At 42.2% G+C, this 13,635-nt stretch overlaps 1 protein-coding gene across 8 annotated transcripts in view; it reads right to left on the bottom strand.

The window, feature by feature from the left end:
- The window catches only part of NSD3 (nuclear receptor binding SET domain protein 3), a 50,319-nt gene that overhangs the window by 11,061 nt on the left and 25,623 nt on the right, over window positions 1-13,635 (bottom strand). For 5 of the 8 annotated variants that reach the window (XM_074852333.1, XM_074852337.1, XM_074852336.1 and 2 more), the window contains 10 exons: window positions 12,013-12,058; window positions 11,372-11,502; window positions 10,683-10,811; window positions 9,905-10,031; window positions 9,341-9,538; window positions 8,610-8,780; window positions 4,208-4,357; window positions 1,745-1,901; window positions 1,023-1,225; window positions 448-560 (listed from right to left, as the gene is read on the bottom strand). In XM_074852333.1, coding sequence (XP_074708434.1) covers window positions 448-560; window positions 1,023-1,225; window positions 1,745-1,901; window positions 4,208-4,357; window positions 8,610-8,780; window positions 9,341-9,538; window positions 9,905-10,031; window positions 10,683-10,811; window positions 11,372-11,502; window positions 12,013-12,058 — 1,425 coding nt within the window. Of the gene's footprint in view, window positions 1-447; window positions 561-1,022; window positions 1,226-1,744; window positions 1,902-4,207; window positions 4,358-8,609; window positions 8,781-9,340; window positions 9,539-9,904; window positions 10,032-10,682; window positions 10,812-11,371; window positions 11,517-12,012; window positions 12,059-13,635 lie in introns of those variants that run through there. The other 3 variants (XM_074852338.1, XM_074852335.1, XR_012626625.1) reach the window with 3 other exon arrangements.

Below are 13,635 nucleotides of genomic sequence, written 5' to 3'. Positions count from 1 at the left end.
CAGCAGCAAGAGATTTAAGCCAAGAATATTAAAAGTCCTGACTCCAGACAGTACAGCGTGAGTCTCTCCCCAGTAAAATTACTGTTTCAGGAACTCAAAGCACACAAAGTTTATCAAGTACATTACTGGGATTTCTTCCAACTAAGCCTAACAAAGTTAACAAAGTTCAGCAAGTTGCAATAGCCGGCGTCTAAGACACACCAGATGCACTTGCCATCAGCAAAATTCTACCTCAGGTAAAACTGTTCTTCAGCTGTTAACTCCTTCACAAATACTCTGCTAAAAGAACGTTTTACGGTACTGTAAGACAGAACAAAAGATTCTTGAAAAGAACAGCAAAATGATTTACTTGAATTTCCTTAAGCTTGGATTGTTGCAAATACTGGTTTAAATACATAGCTTACCCACGCACAGAATAAAAACAGGAAAAGAAAGAAGCCAACTCACTTTAATGTGTTTATAAGGTGGAGGTTTCCTTGAATTCCTTTCAATTTCTAATGCCTCTTTGCTTTCTCTTTGTGCTTTCAGCTCCTGGAAGCGCTTTGCCGCTTCTTCAAGTGCTGTGCAAGGGAGTTCAGAATGGAAAGCAATTAGCACCAGCTGCTGTTAATCAAACATATACACGTATGTATTTTTTTTTTTTTTTTAAAGCTGGGAATAGAACTCTATAAACAAAAACACAGGCTAAAAATGAGTTATTGCAGTATATAATGAATCTATCATCAGGTACTTTTCAGTAGGTACTGAGATACTGGACAACGATCCCATGCAGCAGAGCCCAAGCTCCATCGTAACATTTCCCAGTTTGTGGCAGAATTGAACTTGCCCACAACAAACACAATGAGTAGGCACTTAAAGAAACATATTTTTTATCTGCAGTCAAGGGATCTACATAATGTTTGCAATTTTACGTGAACACAGAACACTAGTCACATAATATTCCCATGCAGGTTAAGTGGTGATGGAGACACAAACACGTGGAATTTTTGTCATAAACCACTATAAACTTTGTTTGATTTTACCTTTCTTGAAGGTCTTGTTAATACTAGTTTGCCCCTCAGCAAAGCTTTTATCTCCTTCAACATAAGGGAAAACTCTGCCCTGGTGTACCCAATAGTAGTCATGTGAACCAAAGAAAAATACTGGGAAGTCCCCGATATCATGTTTGAGGCCCTGTATGTTGAGAGGCACAGACCTGGGATTGCAGATCTCTGCTGGCCACCACCTGAAAGGTAGAAAAAAAAAGAATATAAGTTGCCTGAACCATAGCCTTAGCTTCTGAGTTTGCCTAACTTGAAGAAATTAACTCCTCCTTTGTGCAAGCAAGGCGCTCTCTGGCAATCCTTGCAAAACACAAGAGAAGTTCTTACTCCAAATTTTGCAAAAGCCTTTTAAGAACATCCGTGGCACGAGAGCGGACTTGTGAGATCACCTATAACCGCCCGGACTCCTGCAGTGACTAACAGCAAACACAACCCGGGACATGTTGGTTCTACAAGACAGCCCCCGCTCTTCCATATCGCTATTACGCTCCACAGAGCAAATGTAAACGCAACCAAGTATCCACCATTGCCTGGAAAAAGCAGGAGAATTTAATTTCAAGGGCGACATCGATGTCTGACACGAAGTAGATGAATTATTGTATTTCTAATCCTTGTTTACGAAGACTGAGCTGCTTTATCTTCCTGTAATTCTATAGTACATTAAAACCACGCAAAACACTAAACAAAAATAGTGAACTTGCCTGTAATTTCCAAGCTTGACCCAAACGATCTGCTTGTAACGTAGCTTCTTGCCAGCTTTACAGTCATTGCAATTCCAGCATCCTTCAGGCATTTCTATGTTGAGACACTCAGGGTGAAAGGAAGCTGGGCAGGACTCACAGCACAACAGTTTTCCACCTTTAAACAAAGAAATCCTGCTTGGTTTATAGAAGTAAGCGTTTGCTTCCCCCTGTGCACAGCCACTGACATTCACTTTAAATCATCCCTTCCACATTCTCCTTTGCCCCACAGAAAAAAAATGGCAAAAGAAAGGGATCAAGTCAAACTTAATGTTGGTTAAAAAAGACTGTGCAGTGCAACCATCTAACGTACGAGTTGTGACTCTCAGCTGCATCAGAGACACAAAAAAGCAGCCGAGTATTTTCTAAAGGTGAGGTAAGTTGGCAGGGGGAGCAACCCCCCCCAGGAAGCTCTGCACCTGAAAGCAGTGCCGCTAGCTTTTGTTTCTTTGGTGACGGCCAAAACAATGACAAATAACCAAATTTTTAAGAATCACTTTTTCAATCAACATCGTTATGACTGAATCCCCCAGCAATCAGTTAGTGTGCGTTAAAAAACCCCACAGCCTATAGGTTGATCAATGCTTTTCTGTACCAAGGACATGATAAAAGAATTGTCATGATAAGTGTGTTTGTTCCACAAAAAGAAAAGCTTAGCAGTATGAGCACAATACATAGTGCAGAATGAGACACCACACAAGCTGTCCCCATCCCAAAAGTTCCTTTTGCGCACAAAGGAAACCTTAGTGCAGTGGTTCGTGTTAATTTCTGAAGTTCACACTTATTTGGACAGAAGTTCTTTTGGCTGGCTTATATTTTGGCAGATGTATTAAACGTGGAGAGCCACAGCACATCTCTAAGCCACCCTCAGCAAAGCAGCTCATACAGTAAGACTTGATACATTACACGTATTGTAATATTTTATATATGTAAGTATATAAAATATAGATACACATTTTTATAGATATATAAATATTTTTAAAAATTAACAAGTTTTTGTGTCCCAGATGGAAAATCTGGGAGAGACTTGAGAGTATTTGAAGCAATTTTCAATCACAGTATCAAAAGTGTGAGTACTAACTTTCAAACATTTATCAGAAAATCTGGTCCACCTATAGACTTTCAAAAATATCATTGCATTAATTGATTGTTGCATGTCACAACAAGCATTCCTTAAACAAATCGGTTGCATGACCAATACTGTATTTCCTCTGCTAAAAGCCAGTAAAATCCAACGATACGGATTTTCCAGAGCTCCCCAAACCCATAATAAAATTTTACCTTATAAAATGTTTTTTGCCAAATGTTATTTCAGAGGAAATACAGAGCCAGTGTAAATTACTGAAACATTATCCGACATGGTAAAATGCCAAGAGATGCAAAAATCAAACAAAATCAAACACAAAACTTTCAGTGCTAAGCAAGAAAAAAACCCAACACTTTGCTCTCAGGATGCATTAGTAAGATATTGCTCAAGCTAAGCAGAGGGCTCAAAATAATTTTTGTTTTCAGGAATTACAGGAACTACCGAAAGCCATCAATCTAGCAACGTTCAAAATAACCTAACTTCAGAATGGTTAATGGGGCACCGTTTCTGAACACTCTCGGGAAATCAAATTTCTGTGGGGAATAAAATATTACATCTGAGTATTTGATACAGACAAGAGTTACGTCCCCGTCAGGTACGGTGAGCTGCCGCGGCACACCCGCGCCGGATGACCGCGGGACAGCCGGCCCCCGCCTGCCCCCGCCCTCCGGCTGCTCCGGGGGGCAAGTGGCCGTCCCGTCCCGCCGGAGGGGAGCAGCCCTGGCTGGCCCAGGCGAGTCCCACCAGAGGGGAGCAGCCCTGGCTGGCCCAGGCGAGCAGAGGCACAACGCGAGGCCCAAGGACTGATGGACGCACGTGCAGGCAGAGCCTCACTGCTTCCCCCTTCGGCCATCCTCATCCTCGGGACGGACACGCCACCCACCCCGCTCCACCTGACGGACCCTCTCTTCGCTCAGGCTCTGCATAAGCTGCCTAGAAGATCTGAAACAAGCACCCCCCTTCTTCCATACATGAAACCAATTTAAGAAGCTGGTTACGTCACCCTGGCGAGTACTGAACTGCAACACCAAGCTCTACCTGCCTCCTCTTCACGTTACTGCAGAAATAGCTGCCCTGAAGCTGGAATAGCCTGGGCCAGGTACAAAATGATTTAACCTCTTTCAAGGAGAATTTAGTGACAGCAATTATTTTAAGCCCTTTTGTAATAAAAAAAATTGCCAACAACATGAACACACGCTCACAATAATCAATGAGTGAAGTTCACTGAAAAGCAGTAAGAGGTGCTCGACAAGCAGACATTTCTTGTTTGATTTAAAGAGAGAGAAATAATAGAAAAAGCGAAAGTAAATTAAAGAGAAAGAAACTATTTTGGTTACCTTTCTCACATTTCTTTTTGGAAGCTGACGAAGGAGGAGGAATCATAGGTAATTTCATCAACTCAGCACGATTTGACTCATTCAGTAGGTAGTGGGACTTATAGGCATATGAACTGAACAGGGGGTCTGAATGATCCTGCACTACCAACCCTATACGAAACAAACAGAAAGAGATGAGTTGCAATGAAACTACCCATGATTCCATAAAGGAGAAAATAAAATAAACCAAATGAACACCTCTAATGCATATATGTGTGAATGAAAAAAAGATAAAATGAAGAAAAAGAAAAGTCTGACAGAAAGTTTCTTCACTAAGAAAGAGGCTTTATGTTGGAGAGACTAAATTAAACTTAACTGGAATAACTTATGATGAATAAGCTGCTTCTAAGTGGAATTTCAGTTGTGCTTCTAACCCTTAATTTGTGCATTTATAAAAAAGCACAAGAAAAGCAACCGATTTGAAATCTGTGTGACACACCCCCCCCCCCCCCAAATGGAAAAAGCAAGCTCGTTTGAAGAGCTGGGGGATGACGGTCACGGAAGGGTCATGCTGTTAGTTGGGGCTACAAACTGAAAACGCAGATGTTGTATACAAGAGCTCATCATCCCACTAACTACAAATCTGACTAAAATCTTATCTATGACAGTGTTTTGCCTTTATACTTGTGTTGAAAAAAAAAATATCAAGGGGGGGTCAGCGATTCTGCAAGGCACCAGAGGGGGAAGAACAGATGAAAGTTCTGCCTTACGCCACTTGTTTTTAAGTGAAGCCCCACCACGCCTGCCCTCCCACAGCTACTTTGGAGCTCTCTGTTCTCCCAGACGCCTTTATTGTGAACGACGTGTTTGCATCTCTCTGTCCTTCCCCACCAAGAAGAGTTTTTCTTCATCGCTCCAAAGAGCCAGGCAGCCCGGGCGAGAGCCCCACAGCTACAGATCAGAAGCATTTGGCCAGTAATTCATGGGAAGAGCAGAGCAACTGAGACCCAAAGAGGCATGAAAGATGAGCTACCAAGACAGCCACCAATTCTTTCCCCCGTGGGACACACGCAGAGCTGAGTGCTGGAGAGAAGCTTTCGAAATGGGGTGCCTAAAACACTGCTGTAAGGAGAATGGCATCAGCCTACCTGGAGAGCATGTCCTCAGGAGGAGTCCTAAAACAAGTATGACCTACACATGCAATTAGGTGAACTCTAACGTGCTTAATGAAGGATATTTCAGGAAGGTGAATGGGAAGTCTTAAAATATACCATATTTGCAGCACCTCATGATAAGCAAGTCTGTATGTTTTATAGATTGTCTCATCTGCATTTTCTCACTTCAGTAACGCTTTGCATCTAAATACAAAGTTTCTCCTTCTGACATCAGCTAAAACTAATTAAATAACCATTCTCACATCCAGATGCCCAAGTGTTTCTAAAGCATTCAGTTCCCCACTGCCTTCTGAGCAGGTACTGTGTGCTGCTGCCACAGACGCTGTCCTCACCTTATGTCCCTCACGCTGACCACATATGACTAGACAGGACCCAATTCAACCCATCCGGGGGGGTTTGCTAAATGTAAACCTCACACAATCTTTCTTCGGTGAAGCACACTGGCTCCCGATTCCAGCTACGCCTAGTAGAAACAAACCCCACAAAAATTTTCTAGAAGAACAAGTAGATAGTTGCTGTAAAATACAGAGGATTCAGTCAGTGGTAGCGGTTTGTAACTTTTCAAGTTCTTGTAACTAAGACTCGGTGAACATACAGGTCAGGAAATTCCATCTGCCGGGGTTCAGGGGTTACTTATATTGCCAGGAGAAAATACAGACTTCTGTAGTTTCATCTCTGATGAAGCTAGATTCAGTTATAAACAGAATTACTAAAACAATGTCAAATGAAAAAAAAAAAAAAAAGCATGAAAGTTTTCTTCTGCATGTCATTTATTTTTTAGAAACAAATGCAGGTCTGCATCTTCAGCAACTGTAAGACTCCTTTATTGTAATTCAGTTTTGGAACTCTACTCCTAAATTCCTGTTTCTGTGTTGGATATAAAGAGGGATGCCAAATAGCAGGTATTCCTTTTCATAAAGCTTTTAAATAGGTTCTACCCAGGAGAAATAGGAGGCCTCTAATTTCACACCTTTGTGTCACAGAGTAAGTAGCCAAAACTTGGAGAAAAAAATCCCAAAGAGGTTCACCTTCATCTGCATCTGTAACAAACTATGGCAGATCTATAATCTAAGTAGGTTCTGCTCTGATTTGGATCTTAGGTCAGCTTCAGGCATCTGCCGTAGCTGGCCCCAGGTTTAACAAAGCACACCTGCAGAGAAATGCAGCCGTTGGGTATCATGCAACGTATTTGGATACTACAGCCTAACAGTGTTTTGAAACTGGCAGGAAACAGAACGTTTAGGAGAAGTCCGAGGGCAGAAGCCGGCCACAGCTTCGCATTCCCAGCTGAGGACAAACACAGCCTCCAGAACCGAGGGCAGCGACACTCGCACCGGCGCCGTCCCCTCCTGGCTGAGGTCCCACACCGACCTCACGCCGCAGCGGAGCAGCAGCACCAGACATCGACCTTCCCATGGACACTTACAGCGGCAGACTAAAGCCTCTGCTGGCCCTTGCCAAGAGACAGTTCTAATCCGACATTCCAGATTAGGGAATCTTGGGAAGACCCACAGAAACTCTTCTGTCACAAACCTCTGTCTGACCCTGGTACCAGACTGACTCCAGACTACTGAGATAAAAAACCCCAAAGTACTGAAAACATGATGGAACTGCTCTACCTACCACAGAAATGGCTTTTAATGATTCTGCTCCAGCTCCAGAAAACAAACAACTTCATTCCACCTATTTAGGTTGGGCTTTTGGACATAACTACTGGTTCAATCAGTGACGCTGCAGGCTGGGTGTCGGTTTTCCTCAGCGCTCGCACCCGACGCGGAACGCCTCAGAGCACCCCCCTGCTCCCAGAACACTCCCTCACACCTCCGCACCTTGCTGCGTTTCAAAGACACGGCAACGGGCCTGGTTTTGTTGTTCAGACTGTACGTGTAGTAACACTATCAAGCAAAATTAAACACAGAACATACATAAGGCTACCTAAAGACCTAAAATAAAAGAGCATATAGACACACACAATGTCAAATTTGCAGGGGTACATTCAGGCAACGCTGATGTGATTCACATCACGCATATCCGGTTTTGGGGAGGCCCCAAAATGTCCAAACAAGCCCACACAAGGAGAAACACCGAACCATGGTGTACACGTCTTTTTACCCATTCAGAGGAGCTTTTCTAAAGCTCATTCTAAAAGTTACTGTTTCTCTCTGAGCTTCTGAATTTTTTTTCTATTTTAAACTTGATCCTTTGTGATGGCTCCTAAATTACTTAAAAATGAGAAAAGGGAAAGAAAGAAGAGAGGTAGAAAGGAAATTATCCTGGCACCATCTTTCCCTTCCTATTCAGAGATCTTTCATTACTACTCTGCTCTTGCAAATTCAAGGCAACCTTTCTCATACTAAACCTCCAACCGAATGAACACAAGTGAAAACAAGTAAACTCCAGGATTCATCTCATTTTCACTTCCTTACTAGTGACTCTCAAAGGGGCTCAAAAGAATACATCCAACAATTCTGAAATACTGTATAAGATACGAATTATTATTCAAACAGCTAACCACGTCACTTCGATCAATCTGAGAGAATAATGATATTTTTGCATTATGAGACTAAAGCAACTGATACACCGAAGCTTTTCAACCTGCTAGCTGGCAGAAGACTAGTGACTTAAGAGCCATAAAAGTAACAAGTGGAAAAAAAAGAAAAAAAGGAAAAAGAAAAAAAGAGAGAACTTTGGCATATGGAAGAGCCCAGCATGAAACCTGTTTATACGGTATTGCAAATGCTTCTCTTCCAAAGTTCTCAAATGTGATGGTAGTTATAAATTAAAATGAATTTTTCTAGTTCATGAGTAAATCCTACCTTTAGCCTTAAAAATTTAAACAGCTATAAGTTTGTGACTGGTGAAAGAATCCCCTTCTGCTTAATGGACAGTGAATAACACAGCATCCATTCTCAGCTTGCAATGGCTGGAACTGGGGGCTTGGCATCCACCTTTTCCTACTGGCAAAACAAGTGGGCTTCTGAGTACCTATCGCTGTGTCTGAGTATCAAATATTATGGACCAAAATAGCAAGTGGAAGTCTCATGAAAACTGTTGACCAAAACAAAAAAACCCCAAACACACACACACACAAAAAAAAAATTAAAAAAAAAAAAAAAAGAATCACAGGCAGCATTTAAATCCCAGAGAGCCCTAAGGGAGGAGTTCTTTATGAAACACATTATTTTTATCACTAAACTGCACAAGTGACCACAGAACTATAAAACAGGGGAAAAAACAAGTGTGCTCACCTCTTGCACAAACGAAACAAAAGCCTACATTTACAGCTGATGAGGAGTGATTCCTTTTGGAATGGTTACTACAGATGAGAATGTGGGATGACACAAACAAGCTTCCTGCCGCAATACAGCCATCTCCTGAGTGATAGGCAATGGGACATCTGAAACATCTCACCATGCGACCTGTTCAATATAAATGCAGAAAAATGCACCATGTCACCCTGGAGGCAGGATATGGCAGAAGGCACCACAGACAGATGCAAGGCTGATTTTTATTCCAATCAGAGTACTAGATTAAAAAGAAACATTTAGAAAAAAAAGGTTTCACAAAAGTTAACTTTCACTGTTAAACTCTCTTAAGAAAAAATACATGGTTTTAATCATTCTACAGTCTACTTGTTTAAATATTTTGGTTGACTTCTAAAAGGATTCTGGTTTTCTTGAAAAATAATTGTTCTAAAGGCCACTACCACCCGTCTTAAAAAAAACCCCACCACACCACATCCTTTGGTCTTGCACTACTAACCCTCGGCTTCCATTAAACCTGGCAACAGCAGGTAACAGAAGTGTTGTGGATCCGGGGATACTTCAACAGCAGCCGCAGGCTGCCTCTTCCCACCCGCGACAGATTTAATGACCTCATTAAGAAGGAAACCCCTGCTGCACGCTGCGTTACAGAGGGCAGAGTTACAGTCACCGTTAGTGCGACGATGCGTCTGAGCGTCCCCCTGCTCCGTCCTCACCTTTGCTTGCTTTGTGGATGTCCTTGTCCACGGAGCAGGCCGTGCAGCAGTGCTGCGGGCAGCGAAAGCCTCGCGACTCGAAGAGCGCCGTGGCGAACTTGCGGACACAGGCCTCGTGATAGAATTTACCACACGTGTTGACGGAACAGCGCTTCACATCTTTGCCAGGAAGTTTGCACGAAAAGCACGTATGTTCTCCTTGTAAACGAAGGAATAAGGAAGCCCAACTGTAACGGCCAATTCTCTGAGATACAGGTGTTGTCAAAACAAAACTCTGAAGCAAACAGTTACACTGGTTTGAGCAACACAGGCTCCGTCCCTTCGACCAGGCAAGCTGGTTACTATAATCCACAGTAACTATGTAATTGCTGTTAACATAAAAGCCTCTTATTCTGAATAAAGCTCTAAATAGTTTATCACTTTTTTTCTTACCAGGGACTTGCCAAGCAGAAAATGAGAATCTGGCCTCAGAGGTTAAAAAAAGTAATAGAATAACCCAAGACCAGAACATGGCTCCTTAGCAGAGTGGGAAATCCCATTTTTCAGAGACAGGAACACACTCACCATTTTTACACTCGGTGCAGATGAACTTCTCATCGGGCACTGACTTCAGGCCCAGACACTCCAGGTGAAAGACGCTGCAACACTCGCCCTCGCAGGACACCAGAGACTCGCCAGAGCTCTCACAGATCTTAAACAAGCAGAGAGCTAGTCAGAGAACAAAGGGTACCTGACATGCTTAGATGCAAACAACTACCAGATGCTAACAAAGACCAGAAACTGGCTGAAATCCCTTCAGAGCTAAGATAAGGCAGAAGAACTGGCCTACATCCCACAGGCGGACCTGGTAAGTCTCTGGGCTGAAGACAATCCCAGCACTTTCTGCATCTTGCTCTCGTAACGGAGAGGAGAGGCACTACAGGATCCATCTGGACTCCTCGTTTTCTCATGCACCTGAAGAGCAAAAGCAGCTTGTTCCCCTACTATTGACCAGAAAACTGGCCAGAGATTCCAGGATTTTCTCTCCAGAATACTGGAAAATTCCCACTCTGCCCTACCCTGAAAGACCATCCGGAATCTTGGAACGGAGCAGAAAATGAGATCTAGTTTTGCTAGCAGCTATGGATTAGACACCACTTTCTAGCTTTTGAGCATGCAGGAGGGCTTAGGAATCATTTCCAGAGCATAAAAACTCCTAAAAGCCTTGATATTTTATCTGAGATGTCAAATTATGAGACATGGTTAAAACAAAGTAGTGCAATTTGAAAAGTCTGTCAGCTCAGACTAACAGAAATGGACGATACAGCTTTAGCATTCATTTCTTTACAGTACCATCATTTACCTGACAAACAGTGTCTTTTTTATTTGTTCCAGTTCCTCTCCTCGATAAGCTAGAGTCTACCGACTGCACATCAGAAGCATCAGCATCGGCAGTAGCTGATGGGCTGTCTGAACGTTTTCCAAAACTACCCTACAAAGAGGAAAAATCCAAGGCACTCAAACAAGACACTTGCAAAGGACAACCACATTGTGAAAAAACATTTACGTCACCACCAATTAAAAGATCATTCAATATGTCACGAGATACAAAGGTCCTTGAAAGTCGCTGAACTTCATGAGAACGATACTAGAAGTGCTGCCTTCTTGACATCTTTTCCCTGTACAAGCAAAAACCCCAAAGGTATCCATCTAACTTTTCCCCCACACCTCGGTTTTACACCAAGATCCAGCAGCATCCCCCAACTCCCAAAGAATCCAACAACCTTCCAAAGAGCAAACTGAGTCAGCGATCCAAACCAATGTTTTGCCAGACAAGGAAGTAGGAAAATTTGTAGAGCAATACTGTATCTTTTTTTATATCAATGCAATGGAGGGGATTAGAAAGAAGATTAGGCTTTAGTTTTTTAGACAATAAAAGACATGAAATTTGTAGAAAATACAGCGGTCACATATTTAGCAATAAGCAGCTGAAAAGCCTACTATACTGAAGATTAAACAAACGAGTCCCTGCGAGAAACAATATGCCTTTACCTGTAAATCATTAAGTCCTCTTGAATCAGAGTCAGATGTATCTCTGTAAGCTGAGCTAGTCAGTTCTACATCAGTTGAGGCACGACTCCTTTTCTTTAAAGGTTTACAAGAATCTGAAATCTCGCTGGCACCTTAACACAACATACTAAAATTAGTTTTAATATATGTTCTCAACTTTTTGCTTAAAATTAATAAAGGAAAAAGATAGCCTGAAACTGTACTTTATTCACTAGCCTTACTTTTGTTTGCAATTCTGATACTAGTTTAATTCTCCCTGAAGAGCTAATTAAATGAAAACCTTAAGAAGACCTTCTGACAAACTCCTGAACATGCTGACATAGCGGAGGAAGCTACTTAACTGTCTATGACAGAGGATAAACCCTTAGGAATTACCTCTTCACCATTCACCTTTAAAACAAGGCTAAGCAAAGACTTACACTGTCTTTCCAACTAGCAGTGCACCAACAAACAACAACAGAAACACCCCTGGAAAGCCCTCACAAGAGAAATTAAGGTCAGCATCTCTCGTGTTCATCACCAGAAAGCACGAAGACCTCTGCATCTGACACAGAACGAAAACCACTGCCGAAGCGTCATCAGCCAGGAAGGTTTAATAAAGTTTATTTTCGTAGGTAACTCACCTTTCTGCAATCCTGTCTTCACTGCTGTCAGTGGAACCATTTCAACCTGTTTGAATAGGAAAATCCAGAGTTAAAACCAGAGGAATTTTTCTCCCTAGTATTAAAAAGAAAACATTTAAGTTTAAGCGGTTAGCATCTCTGAACTCAGCTGCAGTCTGTCATCCCCCCTCGGGGTGAGCCTTCCGGTCCTGCTGGGTTTAATCCCAGCTGCCTACGCTGCATGCCCGCGACAAGGCAGCCACACGGTCACTAGCAAGGTCCTTTCCAATCGCTCCCTTTGGGCATGAAGATGACAGAGCTTTATCCGTGTCCGGCAGGCAGGAGCGGGCTTCGTTTTGGCAGCCAACCCTGACGCTTTTGTAAAACCCCACGCCTGTGTAAGCACAAGTTCCCCTCGAGAGGAATGACGCTCGGGAGACCCTTAACGCCCGGCGGCTTAAGGCCCTTGCAGCAGGCCTGCGCCGGGGCTGCGGGCCGGCCCCTCCTGTATAGAGCGCTGCAAGGCGCCGGCCAGGGCAGGGGGGGTCGCACGCGGCGTTGCAGGGCTCTATACAGCTGGAAACTCAACGGCAGGACACCCCCAGGCAGACGCCTTCACAACCTCGCCAAAGCGCTGCAAGTTCTCCACCCTACATCAGGAGGGCAAGTTTAGAAACTGTTCTGCCAATGCACATGGAACACGTCAGAATTTGGCGACTGTATCGTAATTAGAGAAGAAAGTTGTTGCCTAAAATCCTGGTTTTAAGGTTAAGAATTACAAGTTATTTCTTTACAATGTGGTTACATATGCATGTAGAAACACATTTAGTAAATATTTAAGGATTATTCTATAATTTTTTTAAAAAATATTTTATTTTGTTGTACAATAGGTAAAAACATACAATAGAAGGATTTGTATAGGATACATTTCGTAATACAAATATAAAATCTAAACAATCACTTTTATTTCTCCACTAGTCACTGTAACAGTAGCATTAACATTTTGTTTTTCCCATTAATTGTACTCGTTCCAGTTATAATTTTATACCAAGTTGTTGCAGACTAATTGGGGAATCAGTTGCAAGAAAACTTGACTTTGGGTAACAAATATTGTTGCATAATTGTAAGAAGTTAGTAAGATTTTTTTTTTTTAATATAACTTAATACATTCAAGGTTATGCGCATTACAGTGCATCTGTGTTTAATTTTTAGTCATATACTTTTCCTGAGAAAAGCACTTTAATGTTCATAGTCTTAGTTAGCTAGATAATATAAGCAAGCAAAGCTAACTGGGATCCATGAAGTTCATATTGTTGGTTCTTATACCTTTGTTAAATTAAGAAACATTTACAAACATAACATAACTCATTTGAAAATAGGGAGGCTGCAACACCTCATGACAAGAGGTTTAAGGGACTACGTCAGGTATCTTACGCCCAACATTTAAGTTGCTTTAAAGTTTCATTGAGAAACTTTCCAGAGTTAGAGCATTCTTCTGCTCAACAGATGTAAATGCTACGGCACCAAAAGAAAAATATGGGGGAAAGAAAAGGCAACTGGGTCCACTTTCAATCTCTGAAGTGAATGAAGTGCAAAAACAAAGCGTAAAGAGCAAAGAATAAATTAAAAGAGATAAAAACAATT

The sequence above is a fragment of the Strix uralensis genome, chromosome 28, assembly GCF_047716275.1.
Source record: "Strix uralensis isolate ZFMK-TIS-50842 chromosome 28, bStrUra1, whole genome shotgun sequence".
NCBI classification, from domain to species: Eukaryota; Metazoa; Chordata; class Aves; order Strigiformes; family Strigidae; genus Strix; species Strix uralensis.
This window is presented reverse-complemented; position numbering and strand designations above follow the sequence as displayed.